Source organism: Lynx rufus, unplaced genomic scaffold (assembly GCF_022079265.1).
Source record: "Lynx rufus isolate CCGP_SWC_20201006 ecotype Redwood Valley unplaced genomic scaffold, mLynRuf1.p SCAF_50, whole genome shotgun sequence".
Taxonomy (NCBI): Eukaryota; Metazoa; Chordata; class Mammalia; order Carnivora; family Felidae; genus Lynx; species Lynx rufus.
In genome coordinates this window covers 124,535-147,205 of record NW_025814868.1, presented here as the reverse complement: position 1 = coordinate 147,205, position 22,671 = coordinate 124,535, and the positions used below count along the sequence as shown (strand labels likewise).

The 22,671-nt window shown below is 62.6% G+C and overlaps 3 protein-coding genes across 5 annotated transcripts; 1 reads left to right on the top strand and 2 right to left on the bottom strand.

The window, feature by feature from the left end:
- Positions 1–1,375: 1,375 nt before the first annotated feature.
- IFITM5 (interferon induced transmembrane protein 5) lies at positions 1,376–2,670 on the top strand. The gene is made up of 2 exons (XM_047100612.1): positions 1,376–1,658; positions 2,158–2,670. Exons 1-2 carry the CDS (start codon positions 1,470–1,472, stop codon positions 2,368–2,370), a joined length of 402 nt encoding a protein of 133 aa, XP_046956568.1. The 5' UTR covers positions 1,376–1,469; the 3' UTR covers positions 2,371–2,670.
- A 2,359-nt stretch (positions 2,671–5,029) lies between these two features.
- PGGHG (protein-glucosylgalactosylhydroxylysine glucosidase) lies at positions 5,030–11,784 on the bottom strand. Of its 3 annotated transcripts, none has more exons than XM_047100635.1 (14): positions 11,651–11,784; positions 10,716–10,999; positions 10,202–10,412; positions 9,691–10,126; positions 8,655–8,774; positions 8,090–8,221; positions 7,803–7,914; positions 7,486–7,558; positions 7,257–7,393; positions 6,998–7,131; positions 6,788–6,883; positions 6,513–6,610; positions 6,226–6,437; positions 5,030–6,133 (listed from the first exon to the last, which is right to left on the bottom strand). In XM_047100635.1, the coding sequence occupies exons 2-14, from the start codon at positions 10,972–10,974 to the stop codon at positions 6,078–6,080; spliced, it is 2,076 nt and encodes a 691-aa protein (XP_046956591.1). In that variant the 5' UTR covers positions 10,975–10,999; positions 11,651–11,784; the 3' UTR covers positions 5,030–6,077. The 3 variants fall into 3 exon arrangements, with proteins under 3 accessions (XP_046956591.1, XP_046956590.1, XP_046956589.1); XM_047100634.1 differs by lacking the exon at positions 11,651–11,784 and adding an exon at positions 11,316–11,608; XM_047100633.1 differs by lacking the exon at positions 11,651–11,784 and having other exon boundaries at positions 10,716–11,608.
- Positions 11,785–14,082: 2,298 nt separating this feature from the next.
- Positions 14,083–20,643, bottom strand: NLRP6 (NLR family pyrin domain containing 6). The gene is made up of 8 exons (XM_047100571.1): positions 20,615–20,643; positions 19,525–19,805; positions 19,213–19,251; positions 17,202–18,948; positions 16,319–16,411; positions 15,011–15,181; positions 14,739–14,906; positions 14,083–14,268 (listed from the first exon to the last, which is right to left on the bottom strand). The coding sequence occupies exons 1-8, from the start codon at positions 20,641–20,643 to the stop codon at positions 14,160–14,162; spliced, it is 2,637 nt and encodes an 878-aa protein (XP_046956527.1). The 3' UTR covers positions 14,083–14,159.
- Positions 20,644–22,671: the final 2,028 nt, after the last annotated feature.

The following is a 22,671-nucleotide window of genomic DNA, read 5'->3' as shown; positions in this document are numbered from 1 at the left end:
TCTTCTGTTGTAACAGGATCACTCTGGTTTCAGTACTGAGAAGGTGGGGGGGGGCGAGTGTGACCTGGTCTCAGAGGTCATTCATCACAGGGTGATGACACTCGGCCTGCCCTGGGAGACGGGCCACATGGACTTGGTGTGGGCGACAGAGGGAGAAGGGGCGTAAGCCAATGCTTTTTGCCTGAACAGCTGGCTAGGCAGAGCTCCCGTCACCTGTGCTGGGAGACTGGGCAGAGGGAGAGCAATGGACTGAATGTGTCCCCCACAATTTATTTGCTGAAATCCCAGTGTCCAAAGTGATGATATCACGAAGCCGGGGCTTTGGGAGGTAATTGGGTCACGAGGGTGGGGCCTCATGATGGGATTGATGTTGTTATAAAAGAGACCCTACAGAGTCCCTAGCCCCTTCCAACACAGGAGCACACCGTGAGAAGTTGGCCATATTGTAACCGGGAGGGTGGTCTCCCCAGAATCTGTCCACACCGGCACCCTGATCTGACCTCCAGCCTCCAGAAGCATGAGGAACAAATCTGGTGTTTATGAGCCACTCAGTTGGTGGTACTTTGTTGTAAGGACTCCCACTGATGAAGACAGGAGGTTGGGGGACAGGAACCTGTGGTCTCTTGAGGAAAAGTTAGGTTGGAGACCTTTCTGAAAGCCCTGTTCCCAGGGTCAGCACTTAAGCATTGGAGTGGGGGGGGGGGGGTGGTTCAGCAGTGAAGTCTGGTCCTGTGATGAAAATGCAGGTCATTGGTACACAGATGGCATTCGGGGGGCTGCTGGACCCTCCAGAGGGAGAGCAAAACAGTCCTCCAAACTTCTGAGGACTCATGAGGACACCAGCAGAGGAGGCTGAGGAGCAGCTGCGTGCCCACCAGGGGAGAGGGTTCACTGTGGCACGTGATGCAACCATACGGCCGGTGCTGGGGCCTCCTGCATGCCTGACCCCCTAGCATGGCACAGCCCCTCTTGCGTCCCCCTGTGGCTCGTCTCCTCCCGCGGGTACATGGGCAGCGACTTCTGTATCCCCCCCCCCCCCCCCCGCGCCGCTGGACACTGGCGGCCCGAGGTGACAGGGCAGCGCCTGAGCTCTGGGTTCTGGGGATAGAGTCCAAGCCCGGTGGGTCTCCAGCCCGGCTCTGCAGCTGAGGCGGCATCGCGCCCACCCACAGCCCCGAGGTGGCAGCAGCTCCGAGGGGCGGGGTGGGGGGCGCGGTCTGCAGCCGGCGCTCGCCCCTTCCTTTCCGTAGCCCCGGGGGGCTCCCGGGGGCGGGGGGACGGGGCTCGCGCGGGGGGGGGGGGGGCGGGGCGGGGCCGCGCTCCCGGCTGCGCCGGGCTGTAATTTGTCGTTATATTTAGCGGGCGGCGCCGCGCCGGGCCGCGGGAGGGTGGCGGCGGGGCTATAAGCGGCCCTGGGCGCCCACCCTCGAAGCGGGAGCCCGAGCGAGGAGGAGACGGCGCTGGAACCCATGGACACGTCGTACCCCCGCGAGGACCCCCGGGCCCCGACGCCCCGCAAGGACGGCGCCGCCCACACGGCCCTCACTGTGGGGGCGCCGCGACCCCCACCTCGAGACCACCTGATCTGGTCGGTGTTCAGCACCCTCTACCTGAACCTGTGCTGCCTCGGCTTCCTGGCGCTGGCCTACTCCATCAAGGTGGGCTGGCGGGGAGGGGTGGGGCTGGGGGGGCGCTCTCCGGAGGGCCTGAGGGGCTCGTGGGGGGAGGGGGTTGGCGGAGGGGGAGCCGCTTGTCAAAGGGCCACTCCATGAGCGAGGCGCTGGACAAGCTCTCCACCTCGTGAGGGCTTCTCCTTTGAGGTCCCTCAGTAAGAGTCTGTCCTGCGGGGGGGGGGGGGGGGAGGGTCTAGTCCACCCAAAAGAACACAGAGTGGGTGGGGGCTTCCCAAGGGCTTCTCTTTCATCAGTACTTTCCCCATGCTGAGGGCTCCTGTAAGCAAAGCCCCTAACCCCCCCCCCCTCCGGCTTCACTGGGGGGGGGGGTTCTCGGCGTCCAGGGACTCCCCACCCACAGAGGGTCCTTGGAGCCCCACGCGGGCCTGGGATGGCTTCTGGGTCCACAGCTGCAGTGGGAGGGGCAGGAGGCAGGGCCCCCAGCGCGTGTAGAGACCCGGCCCTGCCACTCACTGGTCCACAGGCCCGAGACCAGAAGGTGGCTGGAGACCTGGAGGCAGCCCGGCGTTTTGGCTCCAAGGCCAAGTGCTACAACATCCTGGCCACGATGTGGGCGTTGGTACCGCCTCTCCTGCTCCTGGCGCTGGTGGTGACCGGTGCCCTGCACCTGTCCCGGCTGGCCAAGGACTCTGCTGCCTTCTTTAGCACCAAGTTCGACGACTCGGACTATGACTGACAGGCTGGGCCTTGTCCTCCTGCTGACCCACGGATCCTGACGCCAGGACCACCCCCCCAGGGGCTGCCCCAGGGGCTCCACCCTGACCCCCTGGAAACCTGACTCCGCCACAGGGCCTGATGCCCACTCCTCCCACCCCAGCCTGGGCACCTAATGCTGACCCTGAAGAGCCCTCATTTGGACCCCAGTGGCCTCACTCTAACCCCAGTGGTCCCCGCCCCCCTGACTCCTTGCCCCCAGGCCAGAACCTCCTGCCCCACTCACCAGACTCAGCCTGGATTTCACAATTAAAGCGTCTGGTTCTGGACAGTGCCTCCTGGGTTTCTTGCAGGGGAGAGAGAGGGTTTCTTCCTGAGGGGAGCTACCCCAGGGACCACCCAAGCCACCCTCCGCCCTGGACTGACCCCAGCACGATGGCAGGGTGACCTGTTCTGTCTGCTGGGCCCCAACTGTCCCCTTCACTCAGGCACTGGGTGGCTTGTGGCTTCTGGGGTGGAGGCCCCAGAGTATTTTAGAATGAAGTTTGGGAACTCAGGCTTTTGATCTCTGCTGCCCTGCCGGGCACTGTGGTTTAGCGGCCCCCCTTCCAGAACACGTGTGCCCTTACCCATGTGTGTGCACGTGTGTTAAGTGGGAGTCCCTGGGAGGACATCTTGGGTCCTCGCCCTGCATGTTTCTGTCAGTGGGTTGGGGGGAGTCACTCTGTCTGTCCCTGTGGCCCCTGCACTCCTCGCACTCTGAGAAAGCTTAGTCCCCACGGTGGGTTTCCTCCCTCCTGGGTCAGTGGGGCTGGACACAAAGACACACGAGCACACAGGCATGTCCTTGTCACCCATGCACACACTTATCACACAGACACACACTTGCATGAAGGGAGGAAACTGGGAGTGAGGACACTTTCTGGGCATCCTTGGTGTTCCCCCCTTCCCGGAAACCAGCAGAGCCTGGCAAGAGGAGGTTGCTAAGCACATGCACACACCCTGTGTGGCTGGGGATGAAGTCCCTTAGGCCTCACTGTGGCCGGTCCAATGACAGGGCAGGCTAATTGCAGGGGCCTTAACTGCCGGGCGGCTCAGGGTTTTGAGCACCCCACCCAGGGTTCCTTCCCCACCCAGGGAGCCCCCTTTGCCTACCCATCTGCCTGGGTTGGGGGTAGGGGTCTGTCTAGCTGCTGTACTTGGAGCCTCAGAGTCCCCTCTTCTCCCGTGACAGCCGACGACTTACCTAGCTGTCTCCACAGTGTGCCCGTAGGGATGGTGTCCTGGCGGCATGCCAACAGTAGCCCAGCTGTAAGCCGGAGCATGTGCTGCTCTGAGCCGGCCCCTGCAGTAGGGGTGTGAGCAGCCTGGGGCCTGGCCCCTGCTGGGTGCCGGTCCCAGGTTGTGCCAAGGACAAGGGCAGCGTGCCAGTGATTGGACCAGGATGGAGAGAGCGTGCCGACCCTGAGTACCAGGTTTGGCCCAAGAAGGGAGTGACCTGTGCTGGGTGCACAGGTTGGGAGTTGGCATCAGCTTGCATGTGGCCAGGTTGACGTCCCTAAGCATGGGATGGTCTGCTGCCCCCTTTGGTCATGGGGGAAGGTCACCAGCAGCCCTCCCTATCCCCAGACTGTCTCCTGGCGAGGCTGAGGGACCCTGACCAAGTTTAGGCAGTTGGCTGCCACCGGACCCTTGACCAGCCATGCCAGCACATGGGTACTGTCACCCTACCACGGCCCCCTCAGAGGGTCACCTCACTATGTGTACAGGGGACTCGTCTCCTGGCGAGGCTGAGGGACCCTGACCAAGTTTAGGCAGTTGGCTGCCCCGGCCAGCCTTGACCAGCCATGCCAGCACATGGGTACTGTCACCCTACCACGGCCCCCTCAGAGGGTCACCTCACTATGTGTACAGGGGACTCGTCTCCTGGCGAGGCTGAGGGACCCTGACCAAGTTTAGGCAGTTGGCTGCCCCGGCCAGCCTTGACCAGCCATGCCAGCACATGGGCACTGTCACCCTACCACGGCCCCCTCAGAGGGTCACCTCACTATGTGTACAGGGGACTGCATACATACATGGCTTATACACACAGGGCCACCTACCGCCCCACCTGATGTCTGCGCCCACATCTGGCTCCAGGGCCGCAAAGATAAGCATCTGCTCTGCTGGGCCAGTCCCCAGCCACCCGACATCAGCAGATCCACTCTGGCCTTTGCCGCACAGCCAGCAGTTGAGGGAGAGCCTGTGGGCGGCCAAGCGAGCCCCACCAAGGTGTTGGCTCTGTTCTCTGAGGTCACGTACCCTTGGGAACCAGCACTGCCGTGCGTGCAGCTCCACAGCTTGGAGGCCACGCTTCTTCCCATGTGCTGCTCCCTGCAGTAACCCAGAGACGAGCCTCGGGATCCCCGACGCCTCTGGCCACCTGCCTTCCCCCCCCTCCCTCACGTGGCTCTGTCCCTCACAGCTTGTCTGCCGGTGTCTGCTTCTTGGAGAACCTGCACTAACTCTCCACCGAGAACAGAGAGCGCACAGGGGTTGGCCAGAGCGAAGTGAGAGTGAAGGGAAGTGGCTGGCCCAACTGCTTGCTCTAAGTGAGCAGGTCCCTGCGCCTCTCGATCCGACCCATCCATCATGCAGCCCTTGCTTCCAGAAGGAAGGAGCGTACCAGCTTCTGAGGGCAAACTTTTCTCAGCACGCAACTTTAATTCCTCGGGCTCTCACCAAGACTGTGGTGGCAGATCTCATCTCACTCTTGAGAAATTCCCAAGGACCCAACGTGGGAGTGCCAGCTGGGGGGCTGAGGCCCCAGGGGGAGAGGCTGAACAGAGCCTCGGGCCATGGGCAGCCCGTCAGCACAGATGGGCCCAGGCCTGTGGCCTTGAAGCCATGCACACTTGGCCCCAGTTCTGGCTGGTCAGAGGGAAGATGTAAGGTCTCGCTCTGCAGCCCATCCCCCTCTCTTCTTGGCTGAGGAAAGGCCTGTGATGGAGACCATCCAACCTGACCGAAGTGGCCCAGGGGCCGGAGCAGCCAAGGGCTGAGGATGCGGAGGGTCCACGACAGCCCGAGAGCCCCTCGGCCCCACCGTGCCCGACCCCATCTGTCGGACACACCAGGTTCCTTTTTGGTCTGCAAATGAGAATCCTGAGGGATTCTGCAGGGGACTGAGCAATTCTGCCTCATGCCCCACCCCTGCCATCCCGCACACTGAGGCCCGCATCTGTCTCTGCCTCCTCGGCAGAGAGGAAGCCACGCCCCCAACCCACCCTGAGGCATCCTGGGGAAGGGACAGGTGCGGCAGGTGTCAGCCACAAAGGCAGGCACAGATGTGGCTGAGGAGGCCATTGGGGGAGGGGCTCAGGCTGGAGGCAGACCTTCTTAAACTTTGGGCCAACGAATTCAGACCTTCCCTGTAGCCTGTGAGCCTGAGTGCTGGTTGGAGAATGGGCGGGAGGGAGGGACTCAGCCGACCAGGAGGGTGTTGATGAGGGTGCAGCCAGCTGGGGGCGCCCACAGAGGGAGCGGGCAGATGGGAGGACCCGAGACATCCCCGAAGCCCTGATCAGTCAGGTGCAGTGGCCAAGACAGCGCCAGGGCAAGGGAACTGGTGGGGGTTGGAGGACCCAATGGTGTCCCACAGGGGGTCCTGTGGGTTCTGGGGCAGGTGTCTAACGTCTTCCAAAAATTCTCCTAGGAAACTCTTGGAGAACAACTTGCTGCCTCTGCTTCCTACGAGAGTGACCTCTGTATCCGTCCAGCTGAGGAGGGAAAGGAGACTCTGTACCCTGCAGGGGGAGGAGGGCATTTTGAATGGGGGGTTACCCTGGGGAGGTGACGTGCTCTGCACCCTTGGGTGAGTCTGGGGGTGGCGGCCTACCTGGGAGCAGGGGGAGTCGAGTGTGTGATGGCCACAGCTCAGCCTCCAGCAGGGGGGCCCAGGGCCCTGCCCGGGTTTTAACCTCGATCGTCACTGAGTCCTCGGAGAAGGAGAAGTCAAGCTTGTTCCCTTGGTAAGAGATGCCGTAGATGCGTACCCCAGAGACCTCTGCCAGACACATGGGGTCGAAGGTCATGCCAGCCCCTGTGATCCTGGGGGGAGGGAAGAGTTTCATGAGGAGCGGGAAGGTAGGGGGCTTGCGAATGTCCTGTCACAGCCGCACTCACCTGAACCCCGCGAATCCGAACAGTGCTGCCTGCAGGAAGCCCCCCATGCCCGTCAGGAAGTTCACAGCGCCGGACCCATCTGCATTCTCTGTCCACACCTGCCCGTGGAAGGCAGTTAGTGCACTGACTCCCAGGACATGGGCGCCACGAGGCTGCTGCCCCTGTTCCAGAAGGGTCCTGACCCTGTGGTGACTCCCCCGTCCCAAGGCTGGGCTCCCACTCCTACCGCCAAGGGGCCCGGGTGGGAGGCAAGTGGGGTCAGCTTGTGAATTGACCTTGAAGGGCTCCGTGATGTTGGCAAAGCTCCTCTCCAGGAGGTCCTGCGCCCGCCGTGGCTCCTTCAGCTCCATCCAGCCCACTGCAAACATGCTCTGGGGCCAGAGGTCAGAGGTCAGAGAACACACTGGGTTGAAGCCCACTGCGTGGGGAGGGAAGACAGAAGCTAGTGAGGACCGCCCCTCCCCCACACCCTGCAGTCTCCTTACCCAGGTCATGGCAGGGCCCTTTGGGGACGTCACGGCCTCATAAATCTCTAGGTTTTTCCTGCGGGTATGAGGACTCAAGTGGAAAGGGATGGGGTATCCCAGGAGCACGACATCTGCCTGCTTCACCTCTTCTCCTGTGGAGGGACAGGTGCTGCTCACGGGGAGACAAGCTGGTGGGGGCTGCTCAGTCAGGTTGGGGGCATCCAGTCCTGTGGAGGGGGTGGGGAAGGGGCCCCAAGGCAGCTCCAAGTACACTCACCAGGCTGGTACCCGTCAAACTCAGGGTGGAAGTTCCGCCTTGGGTCGAAGGGCACCTTGATCTTATCGGCCACCGCCAGCCACTCACTGGGGACAGGCTGAGCCAGGTCCTGGGCCAGGGCAGCCGCAAAGCGCAGGCTAGGGGTAGACGTAGGAAGGGGGGGCTCTAGCCTTAGCCCTCCAGGCTGGCTCCCTGCACGTGGAACTTGGGCAGGGGTCTTGGGTCTGACCTGTTCTGGACCAGGACGTTGGTGTACGCCGAGTTGTCGACCCCCGGATGGTACTCGTCGGGGGGCATGACTCCTGGGCACACGAGTGCAAGGAGGTGCTCAGCGCAGGGTCTCGGGGATCTGCCCCCGATGCCGGTGGCCAGGGTGCGGTTGGCACCATCGGCCGCCGGAGATCACACGCTGAACTAAAGAGCATCCCCCTGGCCCACCGGTCTGTGGCCACCCACTCTCCCTGCCGTGGACATCCACGCCTCCCCTCCCCCATAAGCAACCCCTCCCTGTGACCGTCCCTCCCCCCCCCCCCGCCGTGCCCTCACCCTTCAGGTGGTACTTCTCCTCCTCAGGGCTCCACTCCACACGGCTACACCAAAACTCAGCCACAGCCCTGACAACGTCCCAGCCACCGGCCTCTCGGAAGAGCTGCAAGTCCTGGGAGAGCGGGAGAGGGTGGGACAGAGGCCACGCCATCCACGACTGCGGTCCTCACTGGTCCCTGCATGTCTTGTCAGTGCCCACCCTTCTGAGTGCCCAGCAGTGAAGGCCCGGCTCCAGGCAGGAAGTCATGGCCACGTCGGGGGGCTGGTCATACGTGCTGACGCCTCACCTGGGTGGCGTGGTAGTAAAGCTGGAAAGCCAACACCACAGCTCCGTTTATGTGAATTTCCTGGGTCCCATAAATGTCCTCCGGACACACCTCCAGACCAGAGCCCGCGCTCTCCCAGGCAAACTTGGCTCCCTGCGGAGTTGGGGGGATGGAACAGGCTTGACTGTTCTGGGCGTGGGGGCACAGGGGTAGTCCACCATTGCCAATACTCAGCCTTCAGCCAAGGAGAACGGGGGGTCACTGACTGTCCGGGTGCCCTCATGGGGGCCTGCAGGCTCTGAGTGCCCAGTGTGTGCCCCTATCATAGGCCAGGTGGCTTTGCCCAGTTTCCCTTTGTGCTGACCCTGGGCCAGGGCAGTAAGGGGACTCTAGGTGAGCCCCGGCCAGGCTGTTGTTGCTGCCTCTACGGCACAGGCTGAGGGGTGCCGTGAGCCTGTGTAAGAATCTGGGAAACCCAGCCCCACCCAGAGAGGAACCTGAGGTGAGGGGTGCAGGCCTAGGAGGGATGCGGGGACATCAGGCCCTTCAGGGGGCCCTGTAGCGTGGGCACCCAGGTCCCCCTCACCTGGTAGCCCAGCCTCCGGGCATTGTCTAGGGCCCCACCCAGCGTCCGGATGCGGTACTCCAGGAGGGCCCTGGCGGCCTCTGGGTGGAACATCAGGATATTTGGGAACATCCAGAGATCCTAAGAGCACAGCCAAGGGCCCCTGGTTCAGGAGCTCTCGCTCCCTTCTCTCTCCCGTCTGCCCACACTCTGCCCTGGCCAGAGTCAGCACTGCTCCATGCCGCCTCCCCAGCAGCCCCTCTGTCTCCTTCCAGCTTCTTCCTCTGCTGCCCACCCTGGCTCCATCCTGGGCCATCCACACCTGCCCATCCCACGGCCCAGTCTCCAGGCCGAACGCTCCCCGGGCCCGGGGCCCGGCGCAGCACTTCCCCTCCCCAGCAGGCCTCTGGGTCTGCCCCGGAGCTCAGGCCAGAACCTGGGCATGGGCAGCCTGGACGGGAGTCTGCTCTGTGGCTCACTAGCTGCCCGACCTAGTGAGCGACTCGGCTTCTCTAAGCCTCACCAGAGTGGGCCACAGCATTGGCTGCTGAGGGGTTAGCACCCTGGGTCCCTCCCGTGCCCAACGTCCGCCAAGTCCCAGCCTCTCCTGGCTCCCACTCCTGTCTGAGGCCTCGCCCTCTTCTACCCATGCTCCACTCAGCAGCTAGACTACACCTCTGTCAGTGTCACTCCCAAGTTAAAGTCTCCATGGCTAACCCTAACTACCCCCCCCCCCCCCCCGCCCTGCAGCTGCTCCTCTTGCCGTGGTGAGAGCCCCTGTTGCCCTGGCCAGATGGCACACACCCTCTGAGCTCTGGTGTTTGTACCTTCTGGTCCCTCTGCCCGAGTCACTCTTTTCCACCAAAGTCCTGTACGTGCCACCTCCTCCAGGAAGGCTCCCCTTCTGCCCTGGCCTCTGTGCCTCTCCAGTCACAGTCCCCATCCCAGGTAGGGCAGAGACAGCAGCCACACCTGTGCCCGCAGCCACGGGATCCCCCGCACCCGTGTGCTGCCCCACCTGTGCATGCTGTGTGTTGGGAGGTAGAACAGTACATACCTGGTCCCAGAAGACATGGCCCCAGTAGCATTCCTCTCGGCTCCCATTGGACAGGCCCCCAGGGCTGAGGCCATGGCTGGCGTACCCTGGGGCCCCCGGCTGGGGCAGCGCACTGAGCAGGTAATAGAGGGCACCACGCAGGGCCTGGCGCAGAGGTAGGGGCCCCACCACGTCCAGGCCACAGCCAGCCCAGAGCTGGGCCCAGGCCTGGGCGTGGGCAGGGTACAGAGCGGCCCCCGCCTGCAGCTGCAGGGCCTCCGTGAGGCAGGCTTGGGCCTCCGCCTGGCTGCCGCCCACCACGGTCAGGAACTCCCAGGTCCGGTCTTCTTCGCTTTCCCCGAGGGTCAGGGCTGGGGGCACTGGTGTCCATAGCATGTGTACCTCCTGCTGCGGCCCCCCAGGTTGCTCTGGGGTGAGTGTGTGGCCACAAAGGTACCTGCAAGAGTGCGGCCATGTCTAAGGGACCAGCTCCCTCCTCGGTCTACCTGGCCAGCCCTGACGGCCTCCTCACCGGGCTCCCTGGAAGTCAGGACCCAGATGCAGGTGAAGGTCCGGGCTTTCTGGGGAGAAGGTCGACTGCAGCAGCACCGTAATGGGCCGGCTCTCCCCGGCCATGCGGGTGATGGACACACTGAAAGCCAGGACGTGAGGCAGCGTGCGGTGGGCGTAGAGGCGCTGGGAGGCCCGGAAGCTGGGGCCCTCTAGAGTGTGCAGAAAGGAGCCTGGGGAGGGGCAGAGGGGGTCAGGGCAACTCACACGCCCCACTTAGGACCCCCGAGGACAGTTACCAAGCTACCAGCCCCTCGGCAAGGTGGATCCGCCCTCTGAGCCCCAGCTGCCCCATCTGGGAAGCTACAGCTGCAGACGGCCCCACGCGCCAGTGCCAGCCAGGTCGGGAGGCCGGCAGGGCTGAAGCCCTCGTCTTCTCTGTGAGCCAGCATCCTGAGTTAGGAGGTGCTGGGATGGGACTGCTGTCGGTTGCCGCACTCACCTCGGGTGTGGGGGAGCGGGACAGTGGTGGCTACCTGTATTAGTGTCCAGGGCAAAGGTCTTGGTCAGCTGATTTCCGGTCTCTGCAGGGGCCTCCAGCTGGACGTTGAGGGGACTAGGCAGAATGGCCCGGTGTGTGTCCCCACAAGCCCCATTGTACACGCCGCTCACATGCAGCGTGTCGTGATACACACGCGTGCCCAAGTATGTGTTGGTCACGGTGGCCAAGAGCCGGGGGTCACCGGGCAGAGAATGGGCACTGAATACGGTGGGGTCCTCGCTGGCATCCTCCATGGAAAGCCTTGCTCAGCAGATTGGCCTGGAAAAGGGGGAGTCAGGGGCCCCCACAATTGGCCGGCCTTGTTCCCTCTTCTGACTGTAAACCCCCAGGCACCCGCTGGAACTTGGCGGATGCCTCCGAGAGCTGGTGGGAGGGGTGTGGGCCACCCGCACTCAGCCCTGATTTTCCATAGCCCTTACTTTTGAGCCACCCCTGGAAACACCTCCAACCCTGAGAGACGCTCAAACCCCTGATGCTGATCTCCAGAGACCCAGTGAGTCCCCAGATTCCCACCTTCAGACTTCAATTCGAACCCTGCCAGCTCTCTCCAAGCCGCGCCCCCACAAGCCCAGACCTGTTAGTGGGGAGCTCGGAGGCCTCAGTCTTCCGGGCCTGGGGGAGGGGCGCCGTCGCCGGGCGGGGAAGCGGCCCGAGCTCTGCGGCGCGGGCTGGGGAGGAGGGTCTCTGGGCCACACCGCAGCCGGCGTATCCCCAGGCCCCAGCTCGCTCGGCGCCGCCCCTTCCAGGCCGGAGGGAGAAGTCGCGGGCGCCGCCGTCTCGGCCGGAAGGCCCCGCGATCCCCGCCCCCGGGCCCCAGGGCGGAGCAGCCGGTGTGCGGACCCGGTGCCCCCGGCGCGCCGGCGGGCCTCCCGGGGAAGCCGCGCGGGCCCGCACAGTTTGAACCCTGACCTCAAGGACGCGTGGAGGGACGGCTGTGAGAGGGGCAGGGGCCTCTGGTGTGCGATCGCCCCTCGCCGGCCGCGGCTTCCTCCCTCCCGGGTCTCCCCTTCCGGGGAGTGGCGCGGGTGGTCCTCCTCCTGCAGAAGTCCTTCTCTTCGCTCGCTCCGGCTCTTCCTCATGCCCTGCCCCGCCCGTCGTACCCCCAGTCTGCATCCCCCGCCTGGGCCCTCTAAGGCGGCTAGGCCACGGGTCGGTCTCCTAGCCTCTCTGGCCCCGCGCCTGACCCAGATGTCTGTGCTCCACCCCTGGGCCCAGCAGGAGATACTCAGAGCCAACGTGTGCCTGGAAGTCTGCTCTTCCTGTGGCCTCCCCCACTGTCGGCGATGGGGACTCCACCTGTCCAGGTGCTCAGGCCCCCGTGGTCCACCCCCTCCACTTCTGTCCACAAATCCTGTTGTTCTCCACTTTCCACGGCTTGTCAGCTCCATCACCCCCACTGCCACCCGGCCACCTCTGAGAGCAAGCCCTCCTCTTGGATGGACAGTCCACACACCCTACTTATGCTCCGCCCTATATGGCCCTTGTTAACACAGCCACAGCCACCCTGAGAGTGCCTTCTGCTCAGAAGCCTGCAACGGTGCCCGCCCCCACCCAGAGGGCAGGCCAGCTAGCATCCCTGACCACCTGCTCCCCACCGGCCCCCCTCACACCTCTGCCAGGCCACTGCTGCCACTGTGGCTTCCTTGCTGCCTCTGCAACAGTCCAAGCATGTGCCCTGTTATGGGCTGAATGTTTGCGTGCCCCCAGATCATCCATTGAAATCTAATTCCCAGTGCGACCATTTTGGAAGTGGGGCCTTGGGGAGGTTATTAGATCAAGAGCTGTCAAGAGTGGGATTAGAGCCCCTACGGGCAAAGGCCTGAGACCTAGCCCGCTCTTTCCACCCTGTGGGGACACAGCAAGAGGAGAGCGCTCTGCAGACGGGAGGAGGGTCCTTGCCAGACACTGGGTTGACTGGCACCTTGGCCTTGGACATGCCAGCCTCCGGAGAAATGAATGTCTGTGTTTGGGAGGCCCCCCGGTTTGTGGTCTCTTCCAGCAGCCTGAGTTGGCCAAGACACTCCTCTTCATGGCTTTTGTACTGTTCCTTTGCCGGGAACACTTTCCTTCGAGGTACCCTCAGGGCTTGATGCCTCACTTCCGTCCTGTCCTGTCCATAAGACATCCCTCCCTTGTAACGGGAAACCCTTGGCTCCACGGTCTCCTCCCACTTTGCCCTGCTTTGCTTTCCTCCAAGCATTTGTTGGTGGCTGTCTATACCTGTTTACTATCTGTCTTCCTGCCAGTTTCAGGAAGGCAGGGATTTTTGTCTGTTTTGTGGAATGAAATGACTGGACTTGAGCTATGATTATGGAAGGAAATTTCCCCTAGAAGTGAAGGGGCTGACTCCCATGCTTCTTTCCCACCTGGACTGGGGTCCCAGGAGCTGGCTAAGCCCTGCAGTGTTGAGCAGAGAAGACCTGAAGATTCAGGGCCTGTCTGCCTCTCCCCCTGTCCATCAAAGACAGGCCTCACCTCAGAGCTCCCTGTAGTAGGCTGTAGCCCTGAGTCTCAGTTTCCTCATCTGGGAAATGGGGAACACAACCCCACCCCACACAGATGGATTGGGGACCAAAGGAAAGATTGTGAGCACCCGTTAGGATGCTTGGCCGCATGCAACACAAATCAACACCAAAGAATCCAAAGGAGAATGTATTATCAGCACATGGACGTGGGGACAGGCTGCTTGCCGCCCCTTCCACCACAGCTCCTACCCGGAGTCCAGTCTGCTGTGGTCTCCCCCCTCCCCTGGTCTCCATCTCTGAAGACCTAGGCAGTGAACGGACACCATTGGGCTGGCACCACACAGCCTCGGGGATGGCTTCACTTCCGATGCCAAGACCCAAGTTCCTGGGGAGGAATAGTGACCTGCCTGCCTTTGGTCAGGGGTCAGCCTCTGCTTGATCCCTTGTGGCCAAGGGCAGAGTTGTGGGGCTGTGAGGCCCACAGTGCAGATGGGGATGGGATCAGTGAAGGAGTTGCTCTGCACTGAGCACACCAGGTCAAGGCCAATACGTGGCAGAGACTTGATGACTGGGAGCTGTCAGCATTATTGTTGCCGGGGGTATCTGCAGGGTGATGGCTAGGGGGCCCCAGGAGAGGTAGGTGGGTGGAGCAGTTGGTGGGGGGGTTGGGGCAAGAGGGCTCCCTGGGTGTAGAGAACAGAGACAGAACCTGTGCCCAGGGTATGGGGGGAGAGGCATGGCCTGGGACACCTGTCCCCGACCAGGTAAGGGACCATGTGTGTCCTTGCCTCTCACCTGCCTGCCCAGGGCCCCTCAGGCTCAAAAGGGCGGCCCGGAGCAGACAGCAACATCCTCCTGCCCTTGGGATGAGGACATCTATTCCACAGGGCTGACCAGAGTCCTCCCCCTGGCATTCAGGGCCTCAGAGGACACAGTTGAATCCCGTGGGAGGCTTAGGGGTGACTTTCCAGCAGGGGGTGTGTGATGACCAGACCCGGCTTTGCCTTCTTCACCTCCCGCAGCTCCTGCAGCGACTGCGCACTCAGCTTCACAGAGGTCAGACTGCGGCCATGTGTATGGACAGAAGTGGGAGTCGGTTGGGGAAGCTGAGGTCAGGGCTGGGGGGACAGTGACAGGAGAGCAGTGTGGGGGCAGTGATGGGGCTGTCAGCCTGGGCTGTGCCAAAGGCACACAGTGACAGAGGTGGTTAGTCAGGGGTGTCAGAGGTTGGGGAAAGAGGTTAGGCGGTGGGGGCCAGAGCCCTTGGGGGAGTAAAAAGGTGTTGGGATCATTGGCCCAGACTTGCCATGGGCCCCGGATGACAGATGGACATTTGGTCTGGCAAAATGGTTGAAGCCGAGGGCTGGGGCTAGGACTTTTTGGAGCATGGGTCTCCAGGGGCTGGGTTTGAGTGTGGGCACTCGGGGAGCCCCGGGAGGAGTTACTCTTCAGGGTCTAGGGGAAGTCCCCAGGCACCCAGCCCAGTCGTTGAGAGGCCGAGTCCCCATCCCCCTTTCCGCCCCTGTGTCTACCTGAGGGTCTGTAGGCGGCATCCTGACTGCTGTAGGACTCTACACAGGTAGGTCACCACGGGTTCCGGCAGCTGGCAGTCACTTAGATCCAGGGAGGTCAACGCGGAGCTCTGGCTGAGCGCGCCGATGAGGTAATGAAGCGCCTCCTGGAGGGTGGGCTGCTGCACCCTGGGAGGGACGGCCACCCTCAGAGGCTGCTGCCAACCGCCCCCCTACTGTACCGTGTCCCTCCCCCTCCCCCCCCCCCGCCCCCCACCAGGCCAGGTCCTCACCTGAGCTTCCGCACCCGGCACTGGGGCCAGGCCAGGCCCTCACTCAGCACACGCAGGCCGGCCTCACTGAGCCCGTTTTGCAGGAGGCCCAGCTCAGTCAGGGCGGGGGCCGCCCGCAGGGCCTCAGAGAGGTCTCGGCAGACAGAGTCAGACAGTTTGCAGCGGCACAGCCTGTGGTCAAGAGCACATGTGTCTGTCTTCAGTCCCCTTGGCCGCTTTACTGTCCCCACCTCTGCAAACTGCCCGCTCCTTGGGCGGCTGAGGCTCTGTCTGGAGAGGCGCTGGCTCGACAGGAAGTTTCCACTGTCCTTTGTTACCCACCACACGTGTCCCTGGGGAGCCTTGGCCACATGTGCCTGTGCATGCTGGACTGCACTCCACTTTTCCTTAGGACACTATTCTCTACCAGCTGTTGGATGAGCCAATGCGGATCTTACTGTCAGCGTGTTTAACTGCATGTAGCTGAGCATCGGGTTAAGGTGGCCATGGTTTATTCATCCAGCTGGTCCCTGACGATGGGGAATTGGGTGTTGTTTCCACCTTTGTTGCCATTATAAATACTGCTGTGATGAACACCACGCGTTCAGTTTAGTGGCAGCATTGATGGGCCAAACGCGCTGATCACCTTCTTGGCTCCCAATGTTTATCTCCAGGTTGCTGGAACGTCATACCAAGCGAGGTGACCGTGTCACCGTGGCCATAGGCTGTGCCCATCTCACTGTGCCCCACCAGCACTAGCTCCTACAATTTCTCTTACCTTCTGCTTACTTGGTGATAAGGTCACATACTCAGTGTTGTGCACCCACTGCTACATTAACTCTCATACCAACCCTCTGAGGCGGAACCTTCCATTCCATAGAGGAGGAAACGAGTTCAGACAGACTGACTCGCCCAAGGGCTCGGAGGCAGGCAGCCTGGACTTCAGAGCCTGTGCCCTCAACACCTCCCTCCACTGCTTGTAAGAGCCCAGAGGGACTGCCCATCACTTTCCAGTAGCAACTAGTAGCCTTCCTTCGGAAGGAAAATTTATTCTGGTCTTCTTTACCTCCCCACCCCCAGAACACTCAGCAGCACCATGCTTCGCACTCTAACGGGGCCAAACCCTCCCTCCTAGCCCCGGGCCACACCGCCTCCTCGCTCCTCCGCGCTACGTGGGCAGAGCCCATTGGCCCCAGCACAGGACGCCAGAGGCCACAGGCTCTCAGCCTGTCCCCTCTGCCATGTCCAGACAGGGCTACCCCTCTGCCCCTGCCCAGAGTACCCTGCTCTGCATCCCTCCAGGGGGGCCGTGGGGGCCTGGTCACTCACGTCAGGCTGCTCAGACCGCAGTGTTGGTCAGTCATGGCCTCAAAGAGCGAACGCAGTGGAGAGGCCTGGGTTTTTTTCATGGTGGCTCGTGAACTGCCAGGAGAGACAGCAAGGTGAAGCCCACTCGTCCCCTCCCAGTCCCCACCTCTTTCCTGTGGCCCTGAGTGTCAGAGCTGCCTCCGCTCTCCACCTCAAGCTGAGCCAGGACCCCTCCACCCTCTTTGCTCCAAACCCAGAGTGAAACCACTCATCTGTGGCCCCATGCAGCTCCCCGCTGAGGCAGTCTGCCTGAGTCCAGTGGGGGGCATGTCACCCACATCCCATGTGGGTCTGTATTGCGCCTGCAGTGGGCGTCCCCAGCCCCGGCCCGTCAGCATCCTGACATTCATTATTTCAACAGATGCTGAGCTCTGGGTCAAGTGCTGGGTTGGAGTTAAGTACACAGAAGACTTAGCCCTGAAGGAGCTCAGGATCTGGCGAAGGGTAGACGTCATGGCATACAGTGGTTAGTGGGGCACTTCTGGGGCCAAAGGGGTCCCAGGCCAGCTGAGGGAGGCTGGGAAAGCATTGAGGATAGGCAGCAGACAGAGTGTTCTGGGTGCACGGCACAGCAGGTGCAAAAGCTCAGGGCACAGCCGGCGTGGTGTATTCCATGCTAGGAATGGATGTGGATGGCTGGGGGTTGGCATGGCAGGACAGGCGGGGGAAGATGGACATAAGGAGCCGCCTTGCAAGGGGGTGGGCGTAACCAGCCCTGAAGTCCTGCTCTCCTCTGGGGGACAGGCTTCCCCTGCTCAGACGGAGACTCGGCTGCACTGGCACACGCGCCCCCCTGCCCCCGCCCCGCCCCCTCCCCCAGGACAGTCTTGCCCTGTAGACTCACGAGCTTCCGCCCAGGCTGCCATGCAGTCGTTTCATCAGGTTCTTCTTCTTTTTCTTCTCGTGTGCGGGGGCCAGTCCACAGCTAACCAGCCGCAGGGCCTGCCCCTCCGGGCAGCACCTTATGCAGTAGCTCAGGACCACCACATCCATGCGGCTTAAGCACACCCGCTCCAGCGCCAGCTCAGGGAGGCCACGCAGGGCCTGGCTCACAAAGGCGCCCTCCTGAGTCTCGTACAGGCAGTACAGCAGCTCCAGCACGTAGTTGAGCTCGTCCTCGTCCTCTTCCAGCTCCTCCCTGCCCTCCGGCGCTTCCGTCTCTTGGGTCCCCTCCGGTGCCGCCCTCTGGTGGCCCTGGTCCTGCACCCACCGCAGGACGTCCTGCTTCACGCGCTCTGAAACCACGCAGCCGAAGTGGCGCTCGACGTCGCGCATCCGCTCTGTGTTCAGCAGCCCGAAGAGGAAGCGCGTGGTGAGCGCGAGGTGGCCGTGCAGCTCGGCGTTGCCCCGCAGAAGCGCCCCGACGCTGTCAGCCGGTGCCCGGTCTCCCTTGTCATCCAGCAGGTAGGACAGCGCGGCGAAGAATTCCTGGAAGCTCTGGTCCATGAACTGGTAGGTGACCTCGGTCTCCAGCACGCCCGGCAGCTCTTTCTTGCTGAGAAACAGCCTCTGGATTTTAGAGCCGCGAAGTTGCAGTCTTTCCAGGTCCTTCTCCGCGAACTGCGCCCTGTGCCCGAGGAGGCCTTCGCGGGCCAGGCGGCACAGCTTCCGCAGCTCGCCCTGCACCTGGGGCCCGTCGGCGGCGGGCGCCGAGCTCAGGAAGCTGGCGACGAAGAACAGGTACACGGACGTGGTGGTCTTGGAGGTGCGCGACAGGTCCTGGCCGAGGTCGAGCTGCTGGCGCAGAACCGTGCACACGATCCAGCACACGAAGGGCACGAAGCACAGCGCGAACAGCGTCTCGTTCTCCTTCACCGAGCGGTAGGCCTGCTCCGCCAGCCACTCCTCCCGGAAGAACTTGTGGAAGTACTTCTTCTTGTCTTTGTCGGAGAAGCCGCACACCTCGGCGCACTGCGGCGAGCACAGGCGGCTCTGCAGCCTCCCGGGGGCCGTGGCGCGGGCGGTCACCAGCAGGCGGGCCCCGGGCAGCAGCGTCTTGCCCATCAGCCCGCTCAGCACCCGCGCGCCCTCCGCCTCCTCGAAGGGGTCGGTGCAGGGCGCCGCGTCGGCGGGCGCGGGCGGGGGCAGCTCGTCCGCGCCGTCCAGGATGAAGAGCAGGCGCTCGGCGCGGGCGAGCAGGAGCCGCACGGGGGCGCTGCGGCCCGGGCACTGGTCGAGGATCAGGCCGGCCAGGCTGCACGTGCCCGGGCGCTCCAGCAGCTCGCGGCAGGGCAGGAAGAAGGCGAAGTCCACCTGGCCGTGGTACAGCTTGCCCGCCGCCCAGTCGTACAGGATTTTCTTGGCCGCCATGGTCTTGCCGATGCCCGCCGGGCCCTGCAGCAGCACCGTCAGAGGCCGCTGGCCCTCTCCGTCGCGGCCGAACAGGCGGTTGAAGGTGTGCGTGTCGGAGCGCCGCGCGCGCTGCGTCTCCCGCTCGTCCGCGGGCCCCAGCGCCCCGTCCACCGACGCGGCGCCTTCGCGCGCGATGAGCAGTTTGGTGAAGCGCTTGTTGATCTTCACGGAGCGCGCGTTCCTCTCCTTCACCTTGGCATGCTGCTGCAGGACGTGCTCTCTGTACTTCTTCTTGTACTCTGGCGGGGGTGGGGGGGTGGGGGGGCGTGTCCGCTGACCCTCGCCCGCCGCCCCAACCCCCTGGGCTCAGGTCTCAGCCCTCCCCCACCGCCCCCCCCCCCCCCCCAGCCAGCCTTGCCACACAACTCTCCCCCGGGACCGGCTGTCGGGAATCTCTGAGCGGTGTAAAGGACCCTCGTGCTGCAAACCTGGGGGTCTCCCCCCACCCCCGCCCCCGCCCGCCGACAGCTTGGGTCTTGTGCTTCCCGCCGACAGAGACCTACCGGACACGGAGAGCAGCGAGGAGGAGCTGGGGCCGAGCCCTGGAAGGGAGAGCTGTGGTGAGGCCCTGCCGAATGTGCAGGGGGCTGGGGGGGGGCGCAGTAGGGAGTTGGGGCTACCCCTCAAGAGCGCCCGGATCCGAGAGCCCTGGGGCCCCTGGATGTGTGGGTGGCGTGCTCTCGGGCGCGGGGGAGGGGGGCGCGCCGGGACTTTTCTGGGGAAGCGGGAAGGACGGCGGCCGAGGCCCAGACTCTGCCTCCGGCGGGAGCGAACGGAGGCGCGGGGACCCTGGCGACCCTCCAGCCCGCGCTCACGCTTCAGCCGGTCCTCCTTGAGCTGCTCCGCCACGTCGCGGATGTCAGCCCTCTTCAGAGTCTTTCGGGTCACGTCCAGCGCAGGCTCCGGCCCGTAGAATTGGATCAGCTCCTCCACGAGGTTCAACGCGTCCGCGCCCTGCAGCCGCCCCCACGGGATGCTGCGGCCATCCTGCGGCGCGTCCCGCAGCTTGTGGCGGAAGCGCTTCAGGTGCTCCTGGCTCAGGTTCTCCAGCGCGCGCTGGAGCAGCTCTCGGGCTGTGGCGGCACGGAACTCCGCGCTGGGCGCGGTCGGGAGGGGTCAGCACATCTGCGGCGACGGTGACCCCGGCCTTGCCCCGCCGCCCCCCACAGCCTCGGCCCGGGCGTCGGGGCACCCACGACGGGCAAAGGCTCAGATGAGCCCCCATCTCCCCAGCTGACTCCAGGCCAACGTTTGGTAGCACCCAGCCGGGAGAGAAGTTCTTCCCTCCCAGGACCTCGGTCGGGGGCGGGGGGTGGGGTGGGGGCAGTGTGGGGGCGGGCGGTGCTCTGTCCTAAGGCTTTGCCTCTGACGGCGGCGCTGCCCCTGGTTGTGACAGAGGTCACTGGGGGCAGGCGCTGGCCACCGCTGACCCAAGCGCTGGGGGACCGCCTTCCCGCCCTGCACCCTCCTTCCTGTGTTCTTCCACACACCTGGCCAGGCCGGCTCAAAAGCCTAAGATGAGGGTGCCTACAAGGGCCTGTGCTCTGCCCTTTCCTCCCTTCTTTCCCTTCCCTTCCTTGGGAGCCTGGGCGGAGAGCCACACTCACCACCCACACCGCCCACTCTGCGTGCCTGAGTTCCCCATCACACCCATCTCACTGCACCCTTTGGTGGCCCAGGCTGGGCGCCTTGCACCAGGGGCTGAGTCTGAGTCCCTGGTGGGGAACAGACACCGAGGGTGCCTTCTGTGCGAATAGAGTCCCTAGAATCCTGAGCCTGGGAGGTACTGGGGGAAAGCTGTGGATCAGCTGTGTGAAGCCCCAGGGAGTGGGCAGAATGAGGTGAGGCCCCCACAGGCTGGGGCCAGCCGCTTCCCGTGTGACCACCCTGAAAGCCAGCACTCACCCGGACTGGAAGTCCTCTGGCTGGTCCATGGAGTCTGGCCCTTAGGACTGGCACTGAGGGGCAGGTGTGGGGATCAGAGAGGTTATTTGTCTCTCCCTAGGTTGATTAGAGCCGTGTTCTAGGGGAGCTGTCCAGCCCCACCCATGCCCCAGACCCGAGTGGCCTAGCTCAGCCAGCGCCCAGATGTCAGTCCACCAGTCACCAAGCTCCCAGACTCAGGCACTGGACGCACTCCCCCTTTAAGAGTTCTGCGTGCTGACCTTTGATTTTCCTCTAATCCTTGTTTCAGTTGGTGTTCTCTGAGAACCCATAGGGCGTGGCAGTGAGGCACAGCTGTGAGCAGGTACCTGCAGAGTAGGGTGGATGGTGTGAAGAAAGGGGCTGGCTCAGAACTAGGCCTTCAGCTTGGAGGCCTCAAGGTGGGTTAAATTCTGAAGGCAGGAGTGAGGAAGGGCTTCTTAGATGGAAGGGACACTGGGAACGAGGGAGGGACTGGCACAATGTTATCGGAAAGGAAGCTGTCATGGGGGAAAGGGAAGAGTTGTGTGGCTTCCCAAGCCTGGCTTGAGCAGGCTGGTGGGAAGAGGTTTGGAGGTGAGGAGTGTGTGTGTGTGTGTGTGTGTCTGGGTCTGTCTATGTGGCCACTTTATACTGTGTTTGAGTGAATGTGTCTGTGGTCAGCTGAACAATAGGCCCCAAAGATATCAGGCCGTAACCCCCGGAATCTGTGAAGGTCCCCTCACGTGCCACAAGCAGCTTTGCAGATTGAACTCGGGGGCTAGAGATGGGAAGATCGTCCTGGGTTACCCAGGTGGGCTGTGAAGGCCATCTCAGGTGTCACACGATAGAGGCGGAGGGAGATTTGGCCCAGGAGAAGGCAACGTGACTGTGACCCGAGATGCTAGACTGCTGGCTTGGAAGTTGGAGGAAGACGCCATGAGCCTAGGAGCGCCAGGAACAGAGCACTGGAGGCTGGAAATGCGAGGTGAGGACACACCCTCTAGAGCCTCCACAGGAGTGTGGCTGAACCAACACGGGGAACTCAGCCCAGTGACACTGATTTTGGACTTCTGAACTTTGGAGCTGTGAGACAATAAATGTGTGTTGTTTTAAGCCACCAACTTTGTAGTATCTTGTTAGAGCAATCATAGAAAATGAACACAGTATCTCTCTGAGCATTTCTGTGAAACTGTCTGCAAGAACAGGTGTTCTGGAATATTCACTGCCTTCCACCCATTGTTTTTAATTAAAAAAATTTCTTAATGTTTATTTATTTCTGGCGGGGGGGGGGGGAGAGAGAGAGAGAGAGAGAGAGAGAGGGGGAGAGAGAGAGAGAGAGAGAGGCAGAGGGCAAGTGGAGGGGGGTAGAGAGAGAGACAGAATCTGAAACAGGCTCCAGGCTCTGAGCTGTCAGCACAGAGCCTGACGCAAGGCTCGAACTCAAGAACCACAAGATCACGACCTGAGTCGAAGTCAGACACGTAACCAACCAAGCCACGCTTTAAAAAAAATTTTTTTTAATGTTTATTTGCCATAAGCCATCCCTGTGTTCAGTCCTGCTTCCACAGGAGCCTTGAGAGCTGCTCCCTGGGGAGAGAGCCCAGAGTCCTGGGAGCCTCTATTGCCCTACCCCCTCCACCAGGAGGGGACCCACAGAGGCGCCCATTTAGCCCTAACTTTTTTTTTTTTTTTTGTCTATTTAAGACAAATAGATCCCACGTCTCCATGAGGAGGGCTCAGGCTTTCAGAGGTATGGATCTGTTTAGCCACACTCACATCTACCCCAGGTAACCCCCTCCCTCTCTTCTACTCCCTGAATCCCCCCCTTGACTGCCCTCCACACCAGGCAGCTGCCTGGACAGGGCGAGGTTGGCAGCAGAGAGGCTGGAGGGGCTGCCGCCAGCACACGAGGGTGGCACTTTGTGCTTTTAAAGGATGTTTGTGAACATGAATACATCTCACTGTTCCCACAGAGCCAGAGAGGTGGGGCCAGTGTCCAGGCCTTCTGTGTTGAAGCAGCCTCAACCGGGTCCAGCCCAAAGCAGGGACAAGACCCT

What these genes read in the sequence shown, in the direction of transcription:
- IFITM5 (XM_047100612.1), top strand. Translation starts at nt 1,470, where the DNA reads ATGGACACGTCGTACCCCCGCGAGGACCCCCGGGCCCCGACGCCCCGC. An exon ending in CGCTGGCCTACTCCATCAAG is followed by an intron (nt 1,659 to 2,157) that starts GTGGGCTGGCGG and finishes ACTGGTCCACAG; the next exon opens with GCCCGAGACCAGAAGGTGGC.
- PGGHG (XM_047100635.1), bottom strand. Translation starts at nt 10,974, where the DNA reads ATGGAGGATGCCAGCGAGGACCCCACCGTATTCAGTGCCCATTCTCTG. An exon ending in GCCATGTCTTCTGGGACCAG is followed by an intron (nt 8,775 to 9,690) that starts GTATGTACTGTT and finishes CTGTGCTCTTAG; the next exon opens with GATCTCTGGATGTTCCCAAA. An exon ending in ACATCACGGAGCCCTTCAAG is followed by an intron (nt 6,611 to 6,787) that starts GTCAATTCACAA and finishes TTCCACGGGCAG; the next exon opens with GTGTGGACAGAGAATGCAGA.
- NLRP6 (XM_047100571.1), bottom strand. Translation starts at nt 20,643, where the DNA reads ATGGACCAGCCAGAGGACTTCCAGTCCGG. An exon ending in CCAGAGGACTTCCAGTCCGG is followed by an intron (nt 19,806 to 20,614) that starts GTGAGTGCTGGC and finishes GACCGCGCCCAG; the next exon opens with CGCGGAGTTCCGTGCCGCCA. An exon ending in CAAGGAGGACCGGCTGAAGC is followed by an intron (nt 19,252 to 19,524) that starts GTGAGCGCGGGC and finishes TCTCCCTTCCAG; the next exon opens with GGCTCGGCCCCAGCTCCTCC.